The sequence below is a fragment of the Lissotriton vulgaris genome, chromosome 12, assembly GCF_964263255.1.
Source record: "Lissotriton vulgaris chromosome 12, aLisVul1.2, whole genome shotgun sequence".
In the NCBI taxonomy this organism is placed as follows: domain Eukaryota; kingdom Metazoa; phylum Chordata; class Amphibia; order Caudata; family Salamandridae; genus Lissotriton; species Lissotriton vulgaris.
In genome coordinates this window covers 502,305,147-502,330,104 of record NC_141700.1, presented here as the reverse complement: position 1 = coordinate 502,330,104, position 24,958 = coordinate 502,305,147, and the positions used below count along the sequence as shown (strand labels likewise).

The window sequence follows — 24,958 nt, the reverse complement described above, 5'->3', positions numbered from 1 at the left end:
ATCCCCTGATCCGACTGCCTCTTCGGGAGGATCTTCTGTCGCAGCAGCAGGGGACGATCCCCCATCCGAACCTGTCCAGCCTCCATCTCCTTGCGTGGAGATAGTGCGCCGGCAGTTGACGTTCTTTGACCTGCCTCCCGAAGTTTGTGATGTAATCTTGGCAGCCAGGCGTTCCTCCACTAAGATGGTATACGCCTGCAGGTGGAATACGTTTGTGGCATGGTGCACAGCAAAGGCTGTGGATCCCCTTTCTGCCCCTCTTTCAGAGGGCCTTCTATTCCTGCTTTATTTGGCCCAGCAGGGCTCTGCTCTGTGCACTATCAAGGGCTATCTCTCGGCCATATCAGCCTTTTTACTGCTTCCAGATCAGTTCCCTGTTGTGAATAGATTCTTAAAAGGCATTACTCCTCTTTTCCCTCCTGTTCCCTTCATAATGCCTCAGTGGGACTTGAACCTGATTTTAACATATTTGTGTGCTCCCTTTGAGCCACTTCACAACTGTCCTCTTCGTCTCTCTACTTTAAAAACTGCATTCCTGGTGCCAATCACCTCTGCCAGAAGAGTGAGTGAGCTCCAGGCTCTTTCTTCTAAACCTCCCTTTCCCTCTGTCCATCCGTACAAGGTAGTTCTAAGGACTCATCCTTGTTTTCTGCCAAAGGTTGTCACTGCTTTTCACATTGGGCAGACCATCACTTTGCCCATCTTCTTTCTGCCTTCGCACCCCTCTAAAGAGGGAGAGGTTCCACCGTCTGGACCCAAAACGTGCGCTCTCATTTTACCTGAACGACCGTTCCGGGTTGATGAACAGCTCTTTGTTGGCCACGTGCGCGCCAAGAAATGTTGGGCCTTGCACAAGCGGGCCATCTCTTGGTGGGTTGTTCTGTGCATCAAGGCTTGTTATTCTTTGTCTAAAAAGAAGTCTCCGGTGGGGCTGCTCGCACATTCTGCCAGGGTGACTGCATCCACTACTGCTTTGGGACGGGGAGTTCCTTTGCATGACATCTGTCAGGCAGCTACATGTGGCTCGCTGCACAGGTTTACAAAGCATTACTACCTGGACAGCCAAGTCCGGGGAGAATGCTCCTTTGGCCGTTCTGTTCTCCAGGACTTTCTGGTGTGATCTTGGTTTGCAGACCCACCACGGGGTTGGTATTGCTGGGGTATCTATTCTAAGGTAAGGAATCTATCACTACGTGTTTCTTTCAGATGCACAAGTTACTTACCTTCGGTAACGATATATCTGTAAGACGTTAGTAGTGAGAGATTCCTTACCGCTCCACCCATCGTCCCCGTTCTGCCTACTGATTTCTAGGGTTACGGTCATCTCTTTCAGGGCCCTAGTTTCAAGGCACCAGTGGTCAGTATCTTGCATGGCTCTGCGTTCCTGGCACGGAAAGTTGTGTACAGAACTGACTTTGGTGCGCGTGGCCGGGTCTAAGTCGCTTCAGCAACGTCATCTCGCTGCCGTCGACGCTCTCGGAACTGCACGACGACGCCTACCGACACGCAAGGGAACTGCTGACGGAAAGCTTTCCGGACCCAGTCTGACGCCTGGTGGTAATTCTAAGGTAAGGAATCTATCGCTACTAATGTTTCTTACAGATATATCGTAACTTGTGCTTTAGATCCGAGGGCACAGTTTTGTTTGACTGTATGAATAAGGGGAGCTTGCCCTGTGTGGTCTCTAAACTTCTTCTAGCCCCATTCGTGCATCACTCACTAGCATGAATAAGTCGTAAAATATGTCCAGACCCCAAATGACTTCAGGATCCCATCAAGGTTTGGCTATATTTTAATGGGATGCTGTTTGTAGGTATTTCTTGCAACAAAATATTTTTATTGCCAACGCTATTAGCGAGCTGCAGGTGTTTTTTAAGTTTGATTGCATCATTGTAACCAGATTGACTCTCTATAATCAAAGGTGTGTGCATTACTAGTTGTTTAAGACTTTCCTTATTTTTTCCAGCATCTACCTTGACTGTAACTGTATAACCTGAACACACCGGTCTCCCATATATGTAATATTTCAATGACCTCACAAGTATGATAGAATAAAACACAGAGAACTACCCACTACTCATTGCCTCCACCTACATAACATAATAAAATGCTTTCATTCGGCAGTTGCCATAAAGTCATGCACAATAGGTTGCCATTATAAAAGTAATGCAATAAAAACACTTAAAAACATAATGTGTGCAATATAAAATAGATAAAAATGTTACACTAACCCACAGTTAGAACTAGCAGCATATAGGGGGAACATCACAGCAACTTTAAGATGCAAAAATGAACTCCTTCCAGCAATTACTATGCTGATTACCCACTGCTACACAATCTATATGCTATGTCCTGGGTGTCAATGGGGCAGTCTTTTTCTGTGTCTCCAGATGTATAGAAGAAACCAGGAGACCGCAAAGACAATTAGTTGAGCTGTGGCTGCCCTGAATATCCTAGTTGCAATTTTGTAGTCCCTAATGCTCCAGTTACAGCATAAGGGGAAGATCTATTTCCTCCTATGTGCATGATACTGCAGGCAGTCGTACAAGACATGATCTACAGTTTTCTTAACCTCAGGGCATAATGGGCAGCTTAGATCCGGTTCAGCATCAGCATGGGCTCACCACCACTTCACAGTAAATGATCGAAGTGGTCCCAATTCAAATTTTATATAAAGTGTCTTAGCACCCGGAGGCTCAATTATATCCATATACCTTTCCGGAAGATAAGTATCTTTAAATTCCATAAGGGTAGAGGTTAAAGTACCTGCCCCCCATGCTGGTTCAATCTACCATCTAAGTGTCTCCAATACCGCTCCTTGAGCGCAGACTTGGAAGTGCCACTGGACATTTTCTGATGAGCCCACATGTCGCTGTACCCGATGCAGTCTAGGGAATTCTTAATATTCCCCAACCATTGAATTCGGGTGGCCCTGGGAAGTTTCATAATCTCTTCCAAGCCCCGTCGATAATGGGGGTAATAGATCTACTGAGTACCAGATCCACCTCCAGTACATGAAAGGTCTGTTTTTCTTTGAATAAGTGAGCGGATGCCAAGATCTAAATGCAGTGGTACCAATGGAGTACTGGTGGGGAATTGGTGAGGAGGGGGGATTGGTGAGGAGGCGGAGAAAAAGATTTTCAGTCAACTCCAAATTGTTGACATTAACATGCCCCCAGAGCTCCCAACCATAACCCCCCGCCCACCCAAAAGGCTTGCAGGTTGTAAATATGCAATGCAAGAGTCATTGGACGAAAGCTGGATCCCTTGAAGGCTCTCAGAACGCCACCGCTATAAAGTTCTAATCTAAGTTTGGACTTGTTAATCTGTGGTGACCAGCCAAATTGCTCGTTGAGAGTAAGCCCCAGATATTCAAAGGTGCGGTCCCTCTCCAATTGAATATCATTGAGGACCGGGTTGACCTGGACGTCTTACAAGGATTCAATACCATGTATTTAGTTTTGCTTGTATTGATCTCCAGCTCTCTTTCTGCAGAAGACTCCGAATTGATCCAGAAGATTTTGGATACCCATTGGGGATCTCGAGACCAGTAATGTGTCATCCCTGAACAGGCGGGCTGCGACCTGCCTGTTAGACGTGAGGCATCATGCTTGCTATGTTGTAGCATGTTAACCAATTTGTTAATATATAACAAAAACAAAGTGGGGGGCGAATATACACCCCTGCCTCACCCCTTGAGTCACTGGAATGGGATCTGTCAATTCCCCTGCAAGGCAATACCTAACTTGGGCATAGTTATCCAGGTGTAGCCTCCTAAACGCATTGATTAGGTATTTCGGGACCCCCATGCTGGTAAGAACTACACACAAGCCCTTCCTTGGAACTACATCAAAAGCTGACCGTACTAACTAAAAATATTACAGAACAGATTGTGCAAAGCTAAGTGCCTCACTACCCTGCCTTCTCACATCACAATACATATTGCATGTTTTTCCTTGCTTATAATGTTTTGTTGCCCTGTAAAGTCCCTATGGATACTATAGTGAGGCACAGACACTTATGGTTTCAGTGCTCAGGCGAACTGACCAGCAGGTGAAAAATGTAAGACTGCTTTACCACAGGCTACTTTTCTGTTAGCAGTTACTTGTACTGGGTGCTCAATCTCATGAACAGTGACATGTCCTATTGCACTGTAGTATTTGTAGCAACCATACCAATTTTGTCAATCACTGGGGCTTTTTCGCTACAATCCGTTTTATCTTCTGATGTATTGCTATACCACAAGTAATTACCTAAAATAATTGATCATTTGGTGACCTTGTGTGAAAATATTCAAGTCCTCTATATTTTTGTTGATTACGCTCAAAAATGTGTCCTTATGATGAACCTTAATAGGTTAAAACCTTGTGGATGCATTGGGAATTAGAAATCTTTGTCTAGATCATACTTGTGACATGAGCAGAATTGAAATGTCCACTTACTAGGCAAATCCTACATCTTTTCTGTGCTTCCCACTGATGTAATCCTTAATGAGTTGATGTCATATACTATACCGTTTCTTTATGTTCGAGGCATGTGGGCTGCTGAATTCATATCTGTGCATAGATCGCCACCTAGTGTTGGGTCCGGATGATTGCACATTGTTGTCCTGGAAGAGTCTTCGAAGTATCACGAGATAGGTGGCTCCTCCCCTGGACTACAGTGCGCATGGGCATCGCCTCCATCCCCAGATTGTTTTTTTCCGCCATTGGGTTCGGATGTGTTTCGGTTCCCTCTGTCGGAACCGATAGTTGTTCAACTTCGACTTGAGACCAAAAGGTCTTTAGGCTGAGCGTCGGTATAGTTGCGTACGGGTTTTCTTTCTGACTCTCAGCTCCGATCTCTTGCTGCCCTTCCACGTGCTTTCGGCGCGGACGGGCCTACACTACACTCTTGCTATGGAGCGAACTCCGTTTAAGAAGTGCCCGGTGTGTAACTCTAAATATTCACACCTCGACGTGCACCCTGTGTGCAATACCTGCTTGTCGCCGGATCACCGCGAAGACACCTGCATGGCGTGTTCGAAGTTCCGGAGCAAGAAGACTTTAAAGATTCGTCGGGCCAATAGGCTCCAGGCTAAGTTATCGGCTACGGCGCCCCCACCAGATGACATTTTCCAGGAATCTGTCGAGGGAGAAGACGACGTGCAAGGTTCGGACTCTAATCCCGCATCCGAAGGGGAAACCTACGACGAGGGTGCGGAGAACTTTGACGAAGTCACTGACGAGGTAGGGGACGACGATCAGGCTTTTGCCACTATGGGTGATAGCTCGGAGGAGGAGCATCCCCAACCAGACTCTGGGGTTATTACCCCTCCTACGGCCCAGGTCGAGGGATCGCCCTCGGGCCTTACCCAAGATCTAACTATGAGTCCTACGTCCCCGCCTCCGGGCCCGGTCACGGACATTTATGACCCATCACTTACGTCGAAGAAAACGAAAGTGAAGCCAATTGGTCACGCACCCTCGGATGCGAAACCGAAAGTGAAAGTTGCGCTGGTGAAGAAGGTTCTGGAGGCGTCAACTTCCAAGAAAACCAAAATGGCCGACTCGAAGAGCCACGCCAAGATGGCCGACCCGAAGTCCTCGGGGTCGGTGCCGAAGGCGAAATCGTCCGACGCGGCTGCGTCGGCTCCGAAAGGGGTTGTGGACCCGAAGTCGGCTCCGAAGAAGCGTCTGGGCGACGACGCACATGGCCAGGGGGCGTCGGCCCCGAAGAAGGCGCATCCGGGTGATCGGGCTCTCGATGCCGAAAAGTCGCTCGAGCCGGTCAAGCCCTCTCCGGCCTTGACGAAGAAGGTGGCGGAATCCTTGCAGCGGATTCGAAAGGACACTGTGGCGCCGAAGCTCACGCCTAAGCCTGCGAAGGAGCAGACGCCTATCCGTTTCACCTTTCCTCCCAAGTCGGCGCCGAAGGCCTTCGCGCCGAAACAGAGTGGACCCTCGAAGGAGGTATTGGCACCTAAAGCGGCCTTGGTGGTGTCGAAGCTTCGACTCCAACCACTTGCTGAAGAGGAACGTCGTGAGGTAACCATCGACGCCAACACCGGAAAACTGTCGCTCCTCAAAAGGAAGATCACGACGGAGCCGGCGTTGGAACATTTTAAGATCCCTCTCAAAAACAAAAGGGACTCCGAGGGCTCTTCGGCTTTGGTGGAACCTGCGTCCCCACAAACCCTGGGGTACTCGCCGACGCATTCCGCCGCAGCCGGTGCGGACGAGGAGGATGCCGAGTACGACTATCCGGCGTACTCGGATCCGGAGGAGGAGCACGTTCCGTGGTCCGCCGGAGGCGACCCGGAGGACCCGCAGGCGGGTCAGGACGCTCAACTTTTTGCGGCCAAGACGTCCCCGACTGAGGATTCGACGGCCTTCAATGCTCTGATAGAGCGAGCTGCTGCTAACCACGACGTCGAGCTGCACTCGGACCCCGTGGATGTGGACTTCTTATTCGACACCTTCTCGGTAGCCGAAAAGTCGGTCAAAACGCTACCGATGCTGAAGGGGGTGCTTAAACATGCAACGGAGGTTTTCAAGGAGCCCACCCGAGCGCGTGTGGTCAACCCTCGCATCGACAGGAAATATAAGGCAGCGCCCACGGATCCTACATATATCAAGGGGCACTTGCCATTGGACTCCCTGGTCGTTTCCAACGCTCGGAAGAGGGCGAACTCTCAAACTACTGGTGACGCTCCTCCCCCAGACAAAGAGTCCAAGATCTTTGAGGCCTCAGGCAAACGGATTGCTGCACAGGCAGCTAATATCTGGAGAATATCTAACACCCAAGCCTTACTTGCACGTTATGATAGGGCCCATTATGACACATTAGAGGCCATACTGCAACACTTGCCTGACCAATACAAGGAGGCAGGGGAGATGCTGATTCAGGAGGGTAAACTCATTACGAATGCATCCATCAAATGTGCACTGGATGTGGCAGACACAGCCTCCAGGGCTATCAATACTAGTGTGCTGCTTAGACGCCATGCCTGGCTTAGAATTTCGGGGTTCAAACCCGACATCCAAACTACGATACTGAATCAGACAGTGAATCCTGACCACCTGTTTGGCCCTGAGGTGGATGCCACACTGGAAAAAATTAAAAAAGATACGGAAACTGCCAAGTCCATGGGGGCTTTACAAAGTCAGCAGTTTCGGAGTGGTTCCTTTCGCCGCTCAAACTCCAGAGGCACCTCAAGGGGACAAGCATCCCAGTCCACACAATATTACAAGAATAACACCCAAGCCTCGTATAACAACAAAAATAGAGGTGGTTACAGAGGCAATAATGTCAAGGGCAGGGGACGTGGCAACAATAGCTCCAGGTCCACCGCCACCAACAAACAGTGACGTCTTGTCACTGCCCCCCGGCCATGCAACACCGGTCGGGGGGAGACTCCAGCAGTTCCTGCCGGCGTGGAAGTCCATCACCATGGACAGGTGGGTGAGGTCTATCATCCAGTACGGGTACTGTCTAGAGCTTACGTCCATTCCACCGGACATACCCCCAAGGAGCCGTCCTATGTCAGGCGAGCACTTGACCTTGTTGCAGCAAGAAGTTCTAGTCATGCTGCAAAAAGGGGCGATAGAGCTCGTTCCATTGCAAGAGCGGGGAACAGGGGTTTACTCCCTGTATTTTCTGATTCCCAAAAAGGACGGATCCCTCAGGCCGATCCTGGACCTCAGGCCCCTGAACTGGTACATCCTCTCGGAGCACTTCCATATGCTCACGTTGCAGCAGGTGCTTCCCCTTCTTCAACAGGGGGACTTCCTGGCTACGCTGGATCTGAAAGATGCATATTTTCATATCTCCCTGCATCCTTCCCACAGGAAGTACCTCAGATTCACGATCTTAGACCAGCATTACCAGTTCAAGGTTCTGCCGTTCGGGGTCACCACGGCACCGAGAGTGTTTACCAAGTGCCTAGCGACTGTGGCAGCGCATCTCCGTCGCCAGCACGTCTACGTCTTTCCCTACCTGGACGACTGGCTCATTCAAGCAAGGACAGAACAGCAGTGCGTCGACCACGTGTCACGCACCATTCATCTCCTGCACGATCTGGGATTCTCTCTGAACTACCCAAAGTCCCATCTCCAGCCCGCCCACGTGCGACAGTACCTGGGCGCGACAATCAACACTCTGGCAGCCACCGCGCAGCCAAATTCAGTCAGAATCGCCAGTATCCAGGCGCTGATCCAACGATTCAGACCCCAACACTCGCTTCCAGCGAAGGTGTTCATGCAGTTGATAGGCATGATGGCCTCCTGCATCTCCATTGTCCCGCACGCGAGACTACATATGCGTCCGCTTCAGGAGTGCCTTGCACGTCAGTGGACTCAGGCTCATGGGCAACTGACAGACCTAGTGTTGGTGAGCGGTCGGGCATACAACTCTCTGCATTGGTGGAATCCACACAACCTTTGCAAGGGCCGACCATTCCAAGAGCCTGTCCCGCAGATTATCCTGACGACGGACGCCTCTCTCCAGGGATGGGGAGCGCGTGTACTCCATTACACTGTGCAGGGACTATGGACACTACAGCAAAGGAAGATGCACATCAATGTGTTGGAACTGATGGCAATCTTCATGGCCTTGAAGGCGTTCAAAGTACATCTGTGCAACAAAGTCGTGTTGATCCGGACGGACAACATGACGGCCATGTACTACATCCAGAAGCAGGGAGGCACACACTCTCCACAGCTGTCTCATCTGGCTCAGAGCATGTGGAAGTGGGCCATTCAGAGGAACATCTTCCTCATGGCAGAGCATCTCCGGGGCAAGGACAATCAAATGGCGGATCTGCTCAGCAGGCACAGCCATCAGATGCACGAGTGGGAGATACATCCATCAGTACTCCAACCATACTTCCAAAGGTGGGGTCATCCAGAGATAGACCTGTTCGCCACAAAGGAGAACGCAAAATGCCAAAGCTTCTCCGCCAGATTCCCACACCCCCAATCACAGGGCAATGCGATGTGGATGAACTGGTCAGGCAAATTTGCGTACGCTTTTCCCCCAGCACCTCTGATACCGCTGGTGGCACGCAAGCTCAGGCAGCACTCGATGACTCTCATCCTAGTTGCTCCAACGTGGGCTCGCCAACCATGGTACACCACGTTTCTGGAACTGTCCGTGGTACCGCATCAAAGGCTTCATCTCACTCCCAGCCTTCTGACGCAGAGCCATGGCGACATTCAGCACCCAGATCCGCAACAGCTCAACCTGGCGATCTGGCTCCTGAAGTCCTAGAGTTTGGCTACCTCAATCTTCCTCCCGATTGTATGAACATCATTCGGGAGGCAAGGAAGCCCACTACCAGAGCTTGTTATGCGGCTAAATGGAAGAGGTTTGTCATCTACTGTGCTAACCACAATATCGACCCGCTAGATGCTTCCATTCAAAACATCATTTGCTATCTCTTCCACCTGTACCAATGCAATCTGGCGTACTCTTCCATCCGCATTCACCTGTCTGCTATGGCAGCATACCTCCAGAATAGACAACACCTGTCACTCTTCAGGGTCCCTGCTATCAAGGCCTTTCTGGAAGGACTCAAAAGGGTCATCCCACCAAGGACCCCACCAGCTCCAGAATGGAACCTCAATGTGGTTCTTACGAGGCTGATGGGTCCTCCCTTTGAGCCACTGCACTCTTGTGAGCTTCAGTTTCTGACTTGGAAGGTTGCGTTCTTAGTAGCTATTACTTCGCTACGGAGGGTTAGCGAGCTGCAGGCGCTCACCATCCAAGAACCTTTCTTCCAGGTACATGCTAACAGGGTGGTGCTACGCACTAACCCTAAATTCCTGCCCAAAGTGGTATCCCAATTCCACTTAAACCAGACAATTGAATTGCCGGTGTTTTTCCAAAACCCAGATACACTGGCGGAGCGCATGCTCCACACCCTTGATGTTAAGAGGGCCTTGATGTATTATGTAGACAGGACAAAAGATTTTCGCAAAACCAAGCAGCTTTTTGTTGCTTTTGCCACTCACCACAAGGGAAACGCTATCTCTAAAGCAGGGATTGCTAGGTGGATAGTGAAGTGCATTCAGATCTGTTACGCTAAAGCTAAGCGCACTCTCACTATCCCACCGAGGGCCCACTCCACCAGGAAGTTGGGGGCCTCTATGGCTTTCCTAGGTAACATTCCCTTAGAAGATATCTGTAGAGCAGCCACATGGTCTACCACACATACTTTCACTAAACACTACTGTGTAGACGTGCATTCCAAACAGGCAGCTGTTGGTCAGGCTGTTCTAAAAACGCTTTTTCAGACTGCTGCAGCTGGCACGGGCGGCCGCCGTTAATGGAGGGACTGCTATGTATTCTATGCACAGATATGAATTCAGCAGCCCACATGCCTCGAACTGCAAATGCTACTTACCAGTATGCATCTGTTCTTGGCATGTAGGGCTGCTGACATTCATATCGCCCACCCTCCTCCCCGGCGCCTGTAGCAGCTGCAGAATTCATTCATTTACATACATATGCTCATAGCATGGTCATCACTCACATTCTTCACTCCATCTCTGCCAATGGCTAAAAACAATCTGGGGATGGAGGCGATGCCCATGCGCACTGTAGTCCAGGGGAGGAGCCACCTATCTCGTGATACTTCGAAGACTCTTCCAGGACAACAATGTGCAATCATCCGGACCCAACACTAGGTGGCGATCTATGCACAGATATGAATGTCAGCAGCCCTACATGCCAAGAACAGATGCATACTGGTAAGTAGCATTTGCATTTTCTTTCCTGCAGTCAGTCTGGTACTTGTTCAATGAATGATGTATGCTTTTTGGAGTGTTATTACACCCTCTGGGACATAGTGATCGATGTTTTACCTTCCCTCCCTGAAAATTGCACTACCCTTAATAGCAAGGGAGCTAGCATTATTTGGGCCTCCACATATCTTGCACCTAATTCCTCATGGGTGGCAGAATTGGGGCTGTAAAGAAGTCCCTTCAGGGGACTGCGTAAAACTGTTACTCTAATTATTTTCCGGCCCCCAAGAAGGGTGGCTACTTTACACTGAAATCGTTCCTCAACAAGAGGTTCAAGGTGATGACCATTGTGCTGATTAGATCTCTCCCTGAAAATGAAGGCAACATACGATCATATACCAGGCCTGCAGTTCAGCTTGTTTCAGCATTGTGTCTTCCCCTCTGGTTTTTAACAAAGGTCTTACCTATGGCCTGGCTCATCTTCCCTACCAGGATACGTGTATGCCTGTACTTCAATGACTAGTTGTTGAAGATTGGCTTGCCTCAGGTATTCGTATAACACATGCAGAAAATGTTGTCTCCCCTCCCCCCGAGTTTTTCCATCAACAAGTCCTTGCTTTATATTCAACGCTGCTCTTTCCTCCCCCCTTCACTCATCCCCTCTTTCTTGGGAATGGCATTGCATTGTTAATAGATTCACAATGTGAGGATTTTGACGGTAGAAACCGACAAGAGAAGAATAAGTTAGACTTTCGGTAGCACTCTATCTGGTGGTGACAGCAGACTCATCGCTGGTTGCCCACTTTCCATTTCTGTACAGTCCTTTTAGGAGGAATATGGTTTAATTTTGGTTTTGTTAATGGTGCTCCGTGCACACTTTCCAACTTTCAAAGTTCCACGGTTTAAACACTCTTACTTCAGTGATGCACCATCTGTTGCACTGAGTCACAGTGCCTTATTGTGTAATAACCACTGGTCTGGTTAGGAAAACACCCAACCTGTAGGATGAGCACCCTCTTTCTCAAGGAGCGTAACCTGTTCCTACACTCTGGTTCGCAATACATTTCTGTGTAGTCTTTTTGTTGAAGTAATTCAAAAAATTTAATTTATTCTTCTTCTAGAAATCATATTTTTATTCATCCAATAATCCGCTCATGATTATGCATATATCACCCAATGCATTTCGGGTCGTACTGAGGACCCTTCTTCAGTTGTCTATATGAATCAAAAAACAAAAACCCCATTAATTAGCAGCAAAACATAATGAACAAGCATTTACAATGCAATAAGTCTCGCAGCATTGAAGTTTGAGCTACTGGCATTGTAAATGACAATGCTTTGCATTAATTTTTTTACTCGGCGCCACTACAGCATCACTCAGCACCACTACATTCTGCAGAAATACCTCCAGTGCACGTCTGTAGAGCACATGCCACTAAACTGGCAGGAACGTACCATTATTGGAGACAGGGGGCGGGGAAGGGGGGCCTGAAAAATCACAGCCGCACGCGTCTCCCCTAGAAGCGCCCCCATTCTGTCTAGCACGATTACGTGTCATCATCCGGCCGTTCTCTGTTGCTCCCAGACTCCCTAACCCTGTTTCTATTTCCTCCCCAGCCATGTGTTTCTAGTGGTGGTCCGGTCTGTGCAAAAGTAGTGTCAGTGGGTCGGTAGCTGGCAGTGGTTGTCTTGGGGTCGGTAGCGGTAAGAGTGGTTGTATGGTGGTCAGACGGTCTGTGCCTCCCAGACTCCCTAACCCTTTTTCTATTTCCTCCCCAGCCATGCACGTGCTGCTGTCTCCACCCCCTTTTGCCTGAGTTGGACCTGCCTTCCCAGGTGCAGATAAACAGAGCTGAGGCTGTAGTAGCTGAGTCGGTCGCTGGATGTCTGAGAGGCAGCGAGATTGTGCCAGCACTGAGTTTAGTGGGGTGTATTTTTGTGGTGGGGATAGTGGTACTGGCGGTGTACTGCTAGTGTGGGTGGGGCGGTCGTGCGGCATCCCACGAATGGGCGCTCAATACGCAGGAAACTCAAAAATTCTTCAGAAGGTGGGGAGTACTTTCAGTAGACCTATTTGCAACACAAAAGAATGCAAAATGCCAAAGCTTCGCATCCAGACAACCATGGGAAGGATCCCTGGGGAATGCCCTATGGATAAGCTGATCGAAAACATTTGCTTACGCTTTTCCCCGATACACCGAGTACTCAACAAGTGCAGGACCAGCAACATGACTGATCCTAGTGGCACCACAATGGGCCAGGCAGACATGGTACTCAGATAATGGAAATGGAACAGGGTGCACCCCACAAGTTCGGGAGAAGAAAATACCTACTGTCAATGCAAAACGGAGAAGTACTACACCCAGAACCAGAGAGCCTCAGCCTAGAAGCTTGACTCCTGAAGACATAGAGTTCGCGCACCTTAAGTTACCGGAGAGCACCCTGCGGGTACTGCGAGAGGCAAGGAGGCCTAGCACACGAAGGTGCTATTTGGCAAAATGGAGAAAGTTCACACAATGGTGCAGGAAGAAGAAGCTACACAGAAAGATGACAAGGGAGTCAACAGTGCTAAGGTACCTCACGCACCTGCTGAAGGCTAAGCTAAGCTCATCCTTGCTGAAAGTACACCTGGCAGCAATTGTGGCCTGCACAAGAGGAAAGACTGGAAAGAGTTTCTTTACGTCACAGATAGTAAAGAGATTCATGGAAGGAGCAAAAAGGATCGCGCCTCCTAAGAGGATGCTGCCACCAGCATGGAACCTTAATCTAGTCCTGACCGAGCTCATGAAGGCGCCTTTTCAGCCAATTCATAAGGCTTCCCTGAAAATGCTAGCTATGAAAACAGCCTTCTTGGTGGCTATCACCTCCCTGCGCAGGGTGAGCGAACTACAGGCTCTAATGCTAAAAGAGCCCTACATCCAAATTCACAATGATAGGGTGGTGATGAGAACGGACCCACACTTCATGCCAAAGGTGGTGTCGAGGTTTCACATCAACCAAACAGTTCAAATACCAAGTTTCTTTCAAAAGCCAACCACAAGCGCAGAGAGGGCACTGCACACTCTGGACGCTAGAGGGCAGTAATGCACTACATAGAAAGAACAAAGGAACACAGGAAGACTAACAATTCTTTGTGTCCTTCGCAAACAGTTCCCTGGGTAGACTAGTAACAATGGGGACCATCGCACGATGGATCGTACAAACTATTCAGTTCTGCCACAAACAAGCTGGCCAAGAGCTAGCGGAGGGGGCGCATGCCCACTCGCTAGGAAAAAGGAAGCAACAATAGCCTTCCTGGCTAACACACACATTCAAGACATCTGCCTGCAGCAACATTGGCTTCAGTGCACACGTTCACGAAGCAGTACTGTGTGGATATACAAATGAACAAGGAAGCACAAGTAGGACAGAAAGTGCTTCAACGTATATTATAACAAACCGCTACAAAGTCTATGCACAGCATAGTGAATCCAGAAAGATTCACGCTGCAAAACGAATAGTTTCTTACCTGTCGGTGTAGCTTTTCAGCTTGAAGATATTTCTGGATTCACTAGCGAACCCACCCTCCTCCGCCAGAAAGATGAGGCTGGAGAATCAGATGGTAAAGGACAAGGTCAATACTGAAACAGATACCTTGAACGACAAAGCGGATTAAATAACTTACTTGAACATTGCCAAGGATTCGCAGAAACACAAAACGAAAAAAGAATCCGAAGATGGCGCCCAAGGGTGGAATCTTCCGCAGGAAGCGTGCCGACGTTATGGAAGGACACCAAAAGGTGGGACGTCGACGCCCACCTGGGCTACAAAAAAAAGAAAAGACTAAGATTCCAGACCCAACCACTAGACCGCGGAATAATGCACAGCATAGTGAATCCAGAAAGATCTTCAAGCTGCAAAACTACACCGACGGGTAAGAAACTATTTGTTTTCTTCTCGCAACCAGTCAGTAGCAGAAAGAGCTCTTCACACTTTGTATGTTAAAAGAGCATTGCTATACTACATAGAAAGAACACAGCCCTTTCGTAAGACAAAACCACTTTTTGTGTCTTTCTCACCACCACAGAAGGGCAATCCCATTTCAAAATCTGGAATAGCTAGATGGATTGTCAAATGCATACAGATTTGCTACCACAAAGCTAAACGTACGCTATCTGTTCCTCCTAAAGCCCACTCTACCAGAAAGATAGGGGCTTCAATGGCATTTTTAGGGAACATTCCCCTAGATGATATCTGCAGAGCAGCCACATGGGCTACACCGCACACATTATCAAAACACTTATGTAGATGTGCAAACAAAACAACAAGCTAATGTGGGCCTGGCTGTTCTCAAAACATTATTCCAAACTACTTCAACAGATAGTGGTGGTCGCTGCTAAGAGTGGGTACTGCTATATAATCTATGCATAGTGTACAATCTGCAGCTCATATGCCTTGAACGGAAAATGCTAATTACCAGTATGCATCTGTTGTTGGCATGTAAAGCTGCAGAGTTGTACACGCCCACTCGCCCTTATCTGTTCCAGTATTATCTTAATTAGATACAAATTACACGGGCATCCTTCCTGTACTTGCAAAGCTCCATCATTTCTCTAATGGCGAAAAACAATCTGAGGATGGAGCCGATGCCCAAGCGCAATGTGGTCCTAAGGAGGAGTCCCCTATCTTGTGACTTCCAAAGAACTTTTCAGGACAACAACAAACTGCAAACATCCGGGCCCAATACTAGGTGGCGATCTATGCATAGTGTACAACTCTGCAGCTCTACATGCCAAGAACAGATGCATACTGGTAAGTAGCATTTTTCTTTCTTGTCCTGCTTGGTGACGTAGTCTGATGGCTAAATGTGCTTACTTGAATGGAGCTATTGTAAGTATTTCTGGATCCAATCTGACTCTTGTAAAAATAAACATGATTTGTCTGGGGTTAAATAAACCAAAAAGAGTGGTACTGAAGGTAAGTACAGTGTTCTTGTAGAGATGGCTATTTACTTGGAGAGGGAAAGCTGTGGAATGCAGGTTGGATGATAAGTTGCTGCAACTATCAAAGCTCCTATTTATTGCTTTAAGCAGCCAGCATGGAGGGTGTCTGTATTTGAAGGAGCATCGTTGCAAAATGTATTAGTCATGCCACGTCTGAGTAAATAGTTTCTGCTGATAGCTTTTTTTTTTTTTTACATTTCTGACTCAGAAGTCCAAGGGGCGCCCGGTACAGTTGGGTCCTTCTATGAGACTCTCCAGGTTTCATTTATCACTGCTAGGCTGTGGTGTTGCAAATATTACTTTGCAAATCTTTGTATTTCAGCACTTTTCGTGGGATTAATATGGGCTGCCTTGTCTTGTCTACTGAGCAATAGTCTGTACCACGGTGCACAATTAATTATTCTCTGTGGTTAGCTCATTTAGGCAAAAGGTACAGTCTGCATGGTTTGCACCATCCTATTGTGCTCCGATCTTCTTCAGAGATCATCTCCTAAAGTGGAGCCACCTGCATGATAAGGTTTTGCTTATATGCTCCCAAATACAGGTGTTCTTCAAAAGTTGCCATGTAGCTACACAGGTAAGGCTGTGGGTTGTCGGCTACGGTTAGAACTAGCCAATTGATTTGGCAGGCAACGTGGTGCTAGAATCTGATGTTTAAATAAAATGGAGCCCTGCAGAACACCCATCTTGACCGGCCGTGTGTTGGCTATGTTATTGCTATGTTATTGCCAATTTGGACAGCAGTTGTGCGATCGGATAGGTAGCTGGTAAACCATTTAGGACTTTCCCTCTGACACCAATCTCCCACAGCCGCTGGATAAGAATGCGGTGGAAGATGGTGTCGAAAGCATCAGCATTCTTCTACTCCATTTTGAATCAAAGACGCATAGTCTGACTGTCGAAAGGATGGGGATGAAGTAGAGTCCTTTTCAAACAGTAGCAATTGTTCTGCACAACGTTATCAAACAGCGAGTAATCATGTTAAGGAACGCAGTAACTGAATAACATGCTGCCTTATTATAAACTTATAGGACATTGAGAGGGAGCTACCGATTTCCTCCTGACCATGAAGATTAATTTCTTACAATGCCCAACTTTTGTATGAGATGATACTTAAAAACGAGATTTAGTTGCATATTGAGCCTGTGCTTATTAAGCCATGTACATCAGTCCTTTCGAGGCTGAAAAAAATATACATATATATATTATTTTAGCTCCATGTCTGTGGCATGCAGCTCAAGATATTTCTACAGGCCGTTTGAAATGTGCCAGAATCTGGTCTTAAAATTGCAGGAAAACATCAGCCTGGCATGTGAATTAAAAAGAACGCAAAATAAAACAAACCGTCCGTTTTAGTGAATGGTTTCCAGTGCAATTCCAGTGACGACTTAATTGTGGGAGCACTATTTCAAGCATATTCCTTATTGCCCTCATGACCTGGCATTTTTTCAACCATGTGGGGTAGCCTTTTTGACTGGAGGCAGACCTATGTAAATGTATAGGCATTTATATAGCGCACTACTTACCCGTAGGGTCCCAAGGCGCTTCGACCGCTGCGAATCCGTTCCTGGCTTCCCTGAGAGATGGTCCCTTAATGGGTATCTCCAGGGTGAGACCAGGCATCCCCGGCGGTCTGGTGGGGCCGTTAGTGAAGATGAGGCAAGCTAATGCCCAGAGTTGCCGAGTGTGATCGCTGATCAGAGTGGGCACCGAGGCGAGAGAATTATCGAGTCCGCTGACCCTGGTCCAGAAACCTGCCGCGCCGGGAATCGAACCCTGGTCCCGGGCCGTCCTCTGCTCTCGGGTCTGCCGCCTCTAACCAGTGAGCCACACTACTTCACCCTAGAAACTGCTTTACCGCCCTTCTCTCGGTTTAGCTTCTAGTAATTGTTGGGCTAAGCTAAAATGACACTCTTTGTGTTTTGTTCATGAACTTTGTGTTTTGTTCATGAACTTTGTGTTTGTAAATGTGTTCCTATGGCAGAGTGTTACTATGTTAGTCTGAAGAAAAGTAAAGTGTATAGTTCTCTGAAGTATCTGAAAGGCAAACAGCATTTTATAAAGTTCCTTAGTAAGACTGAATATCCACATCTTTGGTTTGCATGCGGAACCATTCATATGTTACCCCTCCATGTTGATACTTCTTTGTCTCTCAAGTCCTATAGGCCTTCTGTGCCATTGAGATAGCAGTTGGCAGTGTGGGATAGTGACAGGATACATTGTGCAATATTTTAATCCTTCTCATATCTTTCCAAACCTGTTACTGGCGTGCATACTTTCAGATACTCTCTTCTCAAAATATTCTGTGAATTGCAGGTGATTTTATCATCTGGATTAAATAACATGGTGTTTAGAGAAGAAGCTTGATGTTATGCAAACTTGTCAAGGTGTGCGCTATGGATGCAAATTATGACCTTTCTGCTTTCTGCATAGAGACTTTTTTGAAGGTTAGTCCCTTCCTGCAAGGAGAAGAAATAAGATAGTTATCTTTAATAGGTTTGTAGATCTACTAGAACTGTTATTATTCCCAGCTTCAGTTGGCAGTCTTGCATTCTCTTTGATTCATGAGGGCAATGTTTGCCACATGTTACTCAATTGAAGATCCCGATGCTGAAGAACCATCGTTCAAGGTAATCAACCTTTTTCTTACTAAATAAGTTACTTATTCTTCCAAATGGTGTTTTTGTCTTTGGTGGTATCATTTTGAACTAAAATTGCTTTTTAGTCTGAATTTTAAGACCAGTGTTTGTGTTTCAGACAGACGCATCATGCCTAACTTGGGAAGGAATGCAGTATCATGGAAAACTTGCAATTATCGAGAAACTTACGGTAAGTAATTTCCATTTTTGGTCGTCGCAGTTTCCAATACAGATAATTTTGTAGTGGGGCAATGCTTTGCAGGTTTGTTGTGCTTATCCAGTAAGTAGACATGTTACATAGAACTGTGATGTGGCATCTGTTCGATGAACTTCCTCTGTACACTGGGAGGTAATACACTGAAGTCTAAGTTAATAGTAAATTGTGTTTATTTTATTTTTTTATCAATATCCTGCGATTCAGTGGACATTCTCTTGATAGTGGTGACAGCTAGAATAAAATATAAAAAAGTATTTCAGAGAGTGTGTGTGTTTGATTAAAAAGAAAATACTATTTGTAAATTAATTTAATGGTTTATAGACTCTCAAGCTGATTCTCTACTCATGTTACTACTTTAGATCCTTTGCCCGATTTGTTTCGCTGTTGGATTTTCTAGGAACAATAAACTTCTATTCGTTTTGCTGTTTTTTTTCTCGTAGTCCCTTCCTTTCCAGAAGATAGAGCATGTCATCACTGCACAAGACCACCAACCAACACCAGACAGTTGTGTTCTTAGTATGGTGGTGGGACAGCTTAAGGTAAACATTCCAATTAAAATGCCTCGAAGATCTTGGGTCAGTGGCTTTGTTATATTACTTATTGTACTTGACACACATTCAAGGCTGCCTGATTTATTGAGCTCTGTTACTGTTTTCTCATTTGTTTTTCGATTACGTGTTCCGTGGTGGTGATGCTGCTGCATAGTCTGTAATGCGTTTTGCTCTATAGTTCATGCCTGCTGATAAACGAAGTAAAACCAGCTTTGTAGGACATTTGTGGAATTTCAACTGGTTAAGAAACTATACAGGCTTCTCAATGTACCTTCTGGCTAGCGAATTCAGCATTTCGTACTAATCTGAGATGCACAGCTATTACTACATTTTGGCCTGAAATGTAATGCATTTATAAAACTTTTCATTGTGTACTTCCTGTTGATACTTGATGAAATTAAAACGTATAATTGCCATATAGGATTGTACAGTTTTATTGTATTGTCTCAGATTACCCTCCTAGGCAAGAATGAAACGATTTCAGCAGACTGTTGGTAATGTTTTCTTTAAACTTTAAACCCCTAGAAACACACATGCCAATTTTGAATAATCCAGTGTGCTTATCTCCTACTTGTACAGGGTCAAAATGGTAGTCCTTACCCGAGTACCCCCTCTAGCGTTGACTTCTCCACTAAAACTTCAGCTGGATCCTCCGCCATGGTTTGTTCCTCTTGAGTGAAAAAATCAAGTTAATCTTTAGTGGTCTTGACATTGACCAAAATTTCCTAAAGGACTGTCTTGGGAGGTTTGTGAAGGGAAAGGGGTATTCCCTGACTCTAACAGTACCTGCACAAATCTTCGGGTGGGAGTCTTTTTAAGGGATAGCTAGGTTTTATCCAAAGAAGTGAATGTGTTAACGTGTGGAATTCCAAATCGTCTAGCTTTAGGCCAACCATAAGTGGAAGTGACCTCTTCTGCCTAGTTTATTTGGTGCAGTTGGCATTTTCCAAGAAAGATCTCTGGTTAGATGAGATGCCCTGACTCTTACTCTTTGTTGGCCTCGTCCAGGAATTTGTCCAGACACACTTGTTGGAAACAACCGATGTCTTTCTTGGGTTTTCTTAAAGTTTCTAAAATGTGGCTATCCTTTTCTTTCTTGGGGGTAACCATCTACCAACGAAAGAGGGGCAGGAGCAATCCTCCTTCAGACATATCCATACCTCTTTATCTAGTGTTTTATTTAAGCTCCTAGCAATGTGTTGGCCAGTTTGTCAGATGATGTCCAGTCTAAAAAAAATCAGGTATGATGTAAATCTTTTATGCCTGATTTTCGGTTTAAACCAAAGAAAAATTCCCTGGACCGAAATCTACCTTTCAAGTGTATACAGAAAAGTACTGAAATTTGGTCACTAGATGAGAAAAATGTCCCACTGTTTGAATAATTTATACATTAACGAAAAATCACATCCTCTTTACTTTGGATAGTAATCTTGCTGGTTGCATCGTTTAGGATTAAGGTCACTTTAGGATATATGACTATAAAGTTACAATAATACCAATTCTGCAAATTAATAGGTTTTATTTTAGCTATCCGAACTAGCTTTTTGCACAACAATATATATCTACAATATGTCTCCTTTAGAACTGGGATTACATTATCAGTAGCTTTCTTGCCTGGCTAGGGTTTTTTGTATACTTGTGCCCCAGGAGTTTACTATATCACTTGTACATGGATGGAAGACCTCATTACACAATGGTAAAAGGATGGCAGCACTTATACAACAAGCATTGGAAATGCAATAGGTCTCGCACCATTAGAGTTAGTGCTTTTAGAATTGTTTATGGGTTTTTTTGGTAAATGTTTAGCATTTTTGTTTCCAGTAGCCAATGCTAAAGAATTACAAATAAAAAAAGCCATAAACATTTCTAAAAGCTCTAACTGAAATGGTCTGAGACCTATTGCACTGTGTGAGGGTGAGGTGTTGAGGGTGAGTGAGGGTGAGCGTGAGGGTGGGTGAGCGTGAGGGTGGGTGAGCGTGAGGGTGGGTGAGCGTGAGGGTGGGTGAGGGTGAGTGAGGGTGAGGTGTTGAGGGTGAGTGAGAGTGAGGCGTTGAGGGTGAGTGAGGGTGAGGTGTTGAGGGTGAGTGAGAGTGAGGCGTTGAGGGTGAGTGAGGGTGAGGTGTTGAGTGAGGGTGAGGGGGAGTAGTTGAGGCTGAGTGAGGGTGAGTGAGAGTGAGGGTGAGTGAGGTGTTGAGGGTGAAAGTTTGAGGGTGAGGATGTTTTTTTTTTTAATTGCGAAACTAATTGCTTTGTTATTTACAATGCCAATAGTTTTATGTTTCGTAAATCTGACACATATTGTAACCCAAAATGTGTTGTAGCACTGAGTGGTGTGAGGGTGAGTGGTGTGAGGGTGAGTGGTGTGAGGGTGAGTGGTGTGAGGGTGAGTGGTGTGAGGGTGAGTGGTGTGAGGGTGAGTGGTGTGAGGGTGAGTGGTGTGAGGGTGAGTGGTGTGAGGGTGAGTGGTGTGAGGGTGAGTGGTGTGAGGGTGAGGGGTGTGAGGGGTGTGAGGGGGGAGGGTGCGGGTGAGGGGGGGAGGGTGAGGGTGAGGGGGGGAGGGTGAGGGTGAGGGGGTGAGGGTGAGGGTGAGGGGGGGAGGGTGAGGGTGAGGGGGGTGAGGGTGAGGGGGGGAGGGTGAGGGTGAGGGGGGTGAGGGTGAGGGGGGGAGGGTGAGGGTGAGGGGGGTTAGTATGAGGGAGTTGAGGGAGGGTGAGGGTGAGGCTGAGCGGGTGTGAGAGGGTCAGTGAGGGTGTGTGTGAGGGTGTGTGAGGGTGAGTGAGGGTGTGTGAGGGTGAGTGAGGGTGTGTGTGAGGGTGTGTGAGGGTGTGTGAGGGTGAGTGAGGGTGTGTGAGGGTGAGTGAGGTGGTGTGTGAGGGTGTGTGAGGGTGAGTGAGGGTGTGTGTGAGGGTGTGTGAGGGTGAGTGAGGATGTGTGTGAGGGTGAGTGAGGGTGTGTGTGAGGGTGAGTGAGGGTGTGTGTGAGGGTGAGTGAGGGTGTGTGTGAGGGTGAGTGAGGGTGTGTGTGAGGGTGAGTGAGGGTGTGTGTGAGGGTGAGTGAGGGTGTGTGTGAGGGTGAGTGAGGGTGTGTGTGAGGGTGAGTGAGGGTGTGTGTGAGGGTGAGTGAGGTGGTGTGTGTGAGGGTGAGTGAGGGTGTGTGTGAGGGTGAGTGAGGTGGTGTGTGTGGGGTGTGTGTGAGGGTGAGTGAGGTGGTGTGTGTGAGGGTGAGTGAGGTGGTGTGTGTGAGGGTGAGTGAGGTGGTGTGTGTGAGGGTGAGTGAGGTGGTGTGTGTGAGGGTGAGTGAGGTGGTGTGTGTGAGGGTGAGTGAGGTGGTGTGTGTGTGTGAGGGTGAGTGAGGTGGTGTGTGTGTGTGTGTGAGGGTGAGTGAGGTGGTGTGTGTGAGGGTGAGTGAGGTGGTGTGTGTGAGGGTGAGTGAGGTGGTGTGTGTGTGTGTGTGAGGGTGAGTGAGGTGGTGTGTGAGAGGGTCAGTGAGGGGGTGTGTGAGGGGTGTTGTTGTTACTGTCTTAGCAAGTATGCTAAAACTTTGTGGGAATTAGCCATTTATTTCAATGAGCCAATTGGACAAAACCCGTGAAAACAATTATTTGCAAAATAGGACGCTGGCCGGCGTTTAAAATATTATGTCTATGATAACTCAGAATCAATTGGGAACCTTACCCACGTACAATCTAGTACCCAATCCGGCTTTCTGTATTCTGTCAATTTGTCTCTGACAGCAAACAGCGCCTCCATTTTTTTAGTCACATGAGGGTCATAAAACAATAGTTCCCTTCATCTTTAACTATACGTCCGGAGATGCTTAGAGAATACATAGCTACAGCGTTCTTTGACTTTTCTGTTATATAGAGATCTCGCGAGAACAACGATGCAGACTCTGCATGTTCTTTCACTTCGAAAAGTGATATAACGGAGTCCAGCTGGCATACGCTCCTGGTGATTGGCCAATAGGACTCCTATGCAAAATGAACACTTCACTACAAAGATGCAAATGAGCGCCAACACCCACGGCGCCCCGCCCACTGTGAAAAGTGTCACGTTTACATTGTGCATCCTGCTCAGCAGTGAGTCGAACAAAGGGTTACAGTCTATGGTAGCACCATGTCCTCCAGGTAAGCCGCTTATTATTTAGCAGTCTTCAAAAGTTGTATGGATAGTTGCATGAGAGATTTCGTTTTATCGAGCTTGAACATTGTTGCCCGCACAGTTAATGCGTGCACCCGCGGCTACTGGGTAAACAGATGCTACGCTGAGGGGCACGCGCTTTGTGAGCGCTGTCGTGCGTGGGTAGATTCAGTGCAGCAGGCGAGGTTTCCCCTGATTAAACCTTATGGGGTGGTCGGGGGGTTCTTGCAGGGCGGAGTATTAGGTCAGCCCTCTAATCAGCGCAATGACGAAAAAAACGAAACGGAGGGAAGAGAGGGGAGGGGGGAGGAGAAATGCGACACGGCGGGAAGGGGAGGGGGCGGAGCGGGTTAAATTAAACAAAGAAGACGGACGGAGGAGAGGGGAGGGGGGATGAGAAATGCGAACGAGACGAAGGGAAGAGAGGGGAGGGGGAAGGAGAAATGCGACACGGCGGGAAGGGGAGGGGGCGGAGCAGGTTAAATTAAACAAAGAAGACGGACGGAGGAGAGGGGAGGGGGGATGAGAAATGCGACACGGCGGGAAGGGGAAGGGGAGGGGGCGGAGCGGGTAAAACAAGACGGACGTGCACGCGCTTTTAAGCTCAATGCGCATGCGCATTGAGCTTAAAAGTCACGGGCACTGCAAGGAATCGCCACGATTCCTTGCAGTGGATAAAGAGTGGATAAGCCCCCATAGTCTCGCTTGCTCGATGCGCATGCGCATCGACAGGCGAGACCTAAAAAGTATTTAATGTTATTATATTTTTATAAAGGACTCTTTGGTGCGAAGACTTGACTGGCAGCCATGACAAACTAAAGCATGCCTTAGAGTCCTAAGGCAGGGTGCACTAAACCGCCTGTGTGGCCATATCTGCATGACCAGTTATGCCTTCAGTGTCCATGTCAGTTTGTGAATATTGTAAGTGAACAGGAAAGCCATAAGAAGTGTATGGGCTGGACACTTGTCATGAAGAGTTTCCCAGCTCCATGATGGTTCACTGTAGTATGGGATGTTTGGTACCAAACATCTCATCTTAAAAAAAACCTCCACTGATTTATTAATTGCACACAGAAGACCCTTTAGAGAGACCCCTTGAAACCTACCAACCCTTAGTGTAATCACTGACTGGTCTAAGCCAGCCTTTCACCAACAGACAGAGCTCTGATCTCATGGGGTGAGTGCCTTCATGCTCGGAGGTCGAGAGCAATGCATGGCCGTGGCAGAGGTGCTCGCACCTCCACCATGTCAGGAAGAGCGATCTGTGGTGGGAAGTTTCAATGGCCTTGCCGCCTTTGCATTGCGACCAGTCTCTCCTATTAGGATCCATCCCCCCCCCCCCCCCTCACCCCTTTTGTCTGCAAGACAGGCGGGAAAGCCAGGTAAGAATAAGTGGTGTGCACCCCATGTAAGGGGCCTATTGGCCGCTACCTGTCACTACCTTGTGAATGCCCCTACATTTAGTATTTAGGAGGCATCCCCAGACCCTGAAACTAGATTGTGTGGACCCTAGAAGACGATAAACGAAGAAACGCTGATGGACCATGAACCTCAGACCTCATTGTGTACTCCGGCCTGCTGCCACAGAACTCCACAATTGCCATCCTCCAGTCCGTCTTGTTGCTGTGTGGGTTCCACAAACTCCAGAGGGTCATCAGCACTTCACAAATTGCTAAAGAACTCCATCAATATAGAGGTACTGTCTC

At 47.5% G+C, this 24,958-nt stretch overlaps 1 protein-coding gene across 4 annotated transcripts in view; it reads left to right on the top strand.

Annotated features, from left to right (window-relative positions):
* NUTF2 (nuclear transport factor 2) overlaps positions 1–24,958 on the top strand; it is a 185,729-nt gene that overhangs the window by 102,407 nt on the left and 58,364 nt on the right. For all 4 annotated transcript variants that reach the window (XM_086945255.1, XM_086945257.1, XM_086945256.1 and 1 more), the window contains exons 3-4: positions 18,464–18,535; positions 19,003–19,101. In XM_086945255.1, coding sequence (XP_086801381.1) covers positions 18,464–18,535; positions 19,003–19,101 — 171 coding nt within the window. The remainder of the gene's footprint in view (positions 1–18,463; positions 18,536–19,002; positions 19,102–24,958) is intronic.